The sequence below is a fragment of the Antechinus flavipes genome, chromosome 1, assembly GCF_016432865.1.
Source record: "Antechinus flavipes isolate AdamAnt ecotype Samford, QLD, Australia chromosome 1, AdamAnt_v2, whole genome shotgun sequence".
NCBI classification, from domain to species: Eukaryota; Metazoa; Chordata; class Mammalia; order Dasyuromorphia; family Dasyuridae; genus Antechinus; species Antechinus flavipes.
The window spans coordinates 328,330,171-328,334,767 of record NC_067398.1 but is presented as its reverse complement, the minus strand read 5'-3'; the positions used below and the strand labels follow the sequence as shown (position 1 = coordinate 328,334,767).

The following is a 4,597-nucleotide window of genomic DNA, read 5'->3' as shown; positions in this document are numbered from 1 at the left end:
AAGAACTATTTTTAATTCTTTTCATTAATATATTAAATGTATGTCCAAAGGACAGGTCATGGGAAGGTGTATAGGATTAGATTTTTTAAAAGTTTTATTGTATTTAATAACCTTCAGCAAGAAATTTTAATCACCTCTTGTTTGCTTAGGCCACGCTGTTGACCTTCTAATGGTTCTTTCTCTCTTAATTTGATGGTCTACAACTGCTATTGCAAGAAGTTCGATATTGATCTTGCTAAAAAAATTGAACAAATAACAGCAGTAAGAGCTGACATTTATTTTACTTTTTTTGGATCCTTTTAAGCTCTTAAAAATAATGAGGAAATCAAGGAGCTTTTGTTTATGTGAATAACATCTCAATATTTGCCATATTAGAAATTAAAACTGATAAATGTATTATACATATATAATGATTAATATCAGGTTTTTATTTAAGTTCAAATGTTCCCATTTATTCATATTTGAACTTCTGTACCCAGAAATGGAAACAAAATAAAATTATTAACCAACATAAAAAGTAATATATACAATAAAATAGAAATCACTATTACTGTTCAATTGAATTGCTATGATCAGTGTTCTTCCATCACTCCCATAGGTGACACCGATGAAATAAGATGGACAAAGGGAATTACACAGTTGTGACTGAGTTCCTCTTGATTGGACTTTCTCAGTACCCTCATCTCCAGATGCTTCTTTATGTGATCTGCCTAGTGATGTACTTGGTGATCCTTTTGGGAAACAGCATTCTTATTATCATTAGCATCCTAGATCCCAACCTTCATACTCCTATGTACTTTTTCCTTGGGAACCTCTCCTTTCTGGATATCTGCTACACATCTGCCTCTGTTCCCCAAATTCTAGTTAATTTCATGTCTGAGAAAAAATCCATTTCCTTCACTAGGTGTGCACTTCAGATGTTTATGTCCCTTGGATTGGGGTCCACAGAGTGTCTTCTTTTGGCAGTGATGGCCTATGATAGATATGTCGCCATCTGCAATCCCCTAAGATATACAATTATTATGAATAAGAAACTCTGTGTGCAAATGGCTGCCTGGACTTGGATTATAGGATGTCTGAATTCCCTGGCACAAACTATACTGGCTATGATAATGCCATTCTGTGGGAATATCATTGAACACATTAGTTGTGAAATCCTGGCCCTTCTTAAACTTATTTGTATAGACATTTCTCTCAATGTGTTTATCATGACAATTGCAAGTATTGTTTTCTTAATCACTCCTCTTTTGCTCATTTTCTTCTCATATGTTTTTATCCTCTCCACCATTCTAAGGATCAATTCTAGAGAGGGGAGGAAAAAAGCCTTTTCCACCTGCTCAGCCCATCTGACTGTGGTGATCTTGTTCTATGGGTCAGCTCTTTTCATGTACATGAAGCCTAAGTCCAAGGAATCAAAGACTTCTGATGAGATAATGGCCCTGTCCTATGGAGTGGTTACCCCAATGCTTAATCCCATCATCTATAGTTTAAGGAATAAGGATGTAAAAGGGGCTATGGAGAAAATTCTATTCAGAAATTTATTCTTCAGAAAGATATGAAAAGTCTGAGGCTTTTAGTTTGTTTTTATGTACAGGGGACTTATTTCTAGGTATTCAATCATAGCTCAGCTCTTCATGTGTGAATATGACAAAAAAGTACTTTTCTGCATACAGATAACAAATATCTGAAGTACAGTATCTCTCACCTCATTCTACTTCTCTACTGCCTTGGCAACTTTGTTACTCTGAAGCCTGGGGTTTATGGTGTCTTTCATTAAAATATGTTACATACATTCAAGTTAATGACATGAACTGATGAAAAATGAAATTTCAGAATGTCAAATTCAGAAGAATTATTAGAAACTGTTGCTAAACTACTGAAGCTTATCTATAGTCAAATAAAAAGCTATAAATCACTATTGATTAAGGAAATTAAAAAAAAATTCTGAGATCTTATTCCTATCAGATTAGCTAATATGAGAGAAAAGGAAAACAACAAATGTTGGAGGGGATATGAGAAAATTGGAACACTGAAGCAGTGTTGGTAGATTGTGACTTAATGCAAGCCTTGGAGAACAATTTTAAAATACACCCAAAGGATTATAAAATTTTGATCCAATAATACCACTACTAAAGCTTTATTCTATTGATATTTTTTTTAAATGGAAAAGGACTTATAGGTACAAAACTATTTATAACAGTTCTTCTAGTGGTGGCAAAGAGTTGGAAATTGAGAGGATTCCCATCAATTAAGGAATGACTGTGTAAGTTGTGGTGTATGAATGTAAATGGAATACTAAAAGAAATGATGAGCAGGTGGATTTCAGAAAAAAAAAACTTGGAAAGAATTAAAGTCTCTGACTTATAGTTTGCAGTTTCCATTTTAATTTATTTTTGAGATTTGGAACATTTATCTTTTCCTATTTCTATTATCCCTTTTGGACTGTACACAATCCTCAAATATCTGTAGCACAGACTCAGGAATTACAACACTATTTCTCAGTACCATGTGATTTGAATTCATTACATCATATTTTTAACATCTTCTTTTTTGTTATACTTTCCTGAACAATAAAGAAAAATGATAAATGAGAAGATAGGTACAGATAATTAGAGTGCAAATAAGGCTATGGTAAATATAAAAAACATTATAGAAAGCTAATATATCATAAGGAAGATATTATTCCCAGGGAAGGTTATATGTAGGAGCTGTCATGTGACAAGGGCCTAGAGAAAGAGAAGATTAAAAACAAACAAACAAAACAATTTCACACTATGGATCACAGATGAGTAACAAAATATATCCATTTGTGTCACTTTTAACTCATGTAACATAAATGAGTCAAATTACTTTTAAAAGAATAATTTTTAAAGAGATAATTGAATGATATAAATGAGAAACCTAAGAAGTTATCAACACAACTTCCATTCAAATTATGAATCTTCTCTACAAAAGCCCCAATAAATATGCATCAAATTTCTGACTAAATATCTCCAGTCATATGAGAAGCATTATCTAATGAAAGAATAAGTTCCATTTTTGGAAATTTCTAATTATGAGAAACTTTTCATTTATTGAGCTGAAATCTTCCAATGTTTATTATTTTTCTTCTCCACAGTATTTACATGCTCCTCCATTCTCAAAGAAAGAATAATTTAAATCCCAATTTTTAAATAATATTTGAAGCATTATAAATAGAACCATAAATTGTCAGATTTCAGATATCCAGATCTAATGGAAAAACGGATTATCACACTATATGCTAAATAGTTTAATTTAACATGATTAATATCCTAAAAAGAGAAGTGACATTAATCTTTATGGAGACTCTGTATTGTAATAGTAATTACATCATTTAGAAAGTAGGAGTTGAAAGACCATTGGAGAAAAATCTAGGAATCTAGGTGGAGGTAATTCCAGGAATGGAGGCAAGACAATGAAGTAAAGACAGAAAATTGCTCAAGCTCTACAAGTTTCTCTCAAAAATCACATGAAAATATGCTTCTGAACGGAGTTTAATGGAATAAAAAACACTCTTCAACTCAAGATAAATTGAAAGTACAAGAAAAGTCAGTCTCACTGGAATGAAAGAAGTGTTTTGCCCAGCTCAGACTATGAGTGAAAACCAAACAAGAGGGTCTTAATCATAGCAGAAGAACAAATACAACCCTTGGTTCTGTCTTAGTAGCAGAGCAGACTAGTGGGGCAACCTCCAGTCCCAGCTCAGAAGGCAAATTGACAGCCAGGAAACCAGGCTATCTCCCAGAGAAAATAAATAGGGCTACCCTCTGCTGTGAGAAAATCAACAAATACAAGGGGCCCCTGTGGTTAAAGTCAAGGCTCATTGCTTCACAGAAAGCTTGGAACAGTGCCCCCTGTGCTCCAGGAGCAGAACTTAACCAGAAAAGGAAGAAAAAACTAAATACAAAAAGAGAAGGAAAGAGAGCAAGAAACAAAAAAGAACCTTAAACATAGAAAGCCACTATGCTGACAGGGAAGACCAAAAGATGAACTCAAATAAGTATAAGTTGTCCCCAGAGGAAAACTTAAAGCATAACATGAATTGGTTTCAAGCCCAAAGAGGCTTCTTCGAAATGCTCATAAAGGATTTTAAAAGGAAAATAAGAGGGATAGATGAAAAATGAGAAGAGAAACAAGAAGTATGCAAGCGAGAGTCAACAGTTTGGGAAGGGAAAAAAATCACTGAAGAAAATAATTCCTTAAAAACATGATTAGCCAAAGCAAAAAACAAAAACAAAAACAACAACATTTGAAAAGTAGAAGTAATCAAATAGAAAAACATAAAGCTAACTAAAAAAAATTGCACATTAAAAATAGCCCCAGAGAAGTAGAAGCCAATGATTTTATGAGAGATCAAAAATCAGTCAAGCAAATTAAATAGAATGAAATAATGTAAATGTAAATGTAAAATGTAAAATATCTCATTGTAAAAACAGATGACCTAGAAAATAGATCCAGGAGACAAGTTAAACTTTATTGGTCTACCCGAAGGCAATGACCAAAAAAAGAGCTTGGATAGCATTCTACAAGAGAACATCAAGGAAACCTGCCCTGATATACTAGAACCAGACAGAGA

The 4,597-nt window shown here is 33.1% G+C and overlaps 1 protein-coding gene across 1 annotated transcript; it reads left to right on the top strand.

The window, feature by feature from the left end:
* The first annotated feature begins 617 nt into the window (after positions 1–617).
* On the top strand, positions 618–1,559 carry LOC127557351 (olfactory receptor 13D1-like). Its single transcript, XM_051990720.1, has one exon. The coding sequence runs from the start codon at positions 618–620 to the stop codon at positions 1,557–1,559; it is 942 nt and encodes a 313-aa protein (XP_051846680.1).
* The last annotated feature ends 3,038 nt before the right edge of the window (positions 1,560–4,597 follow it).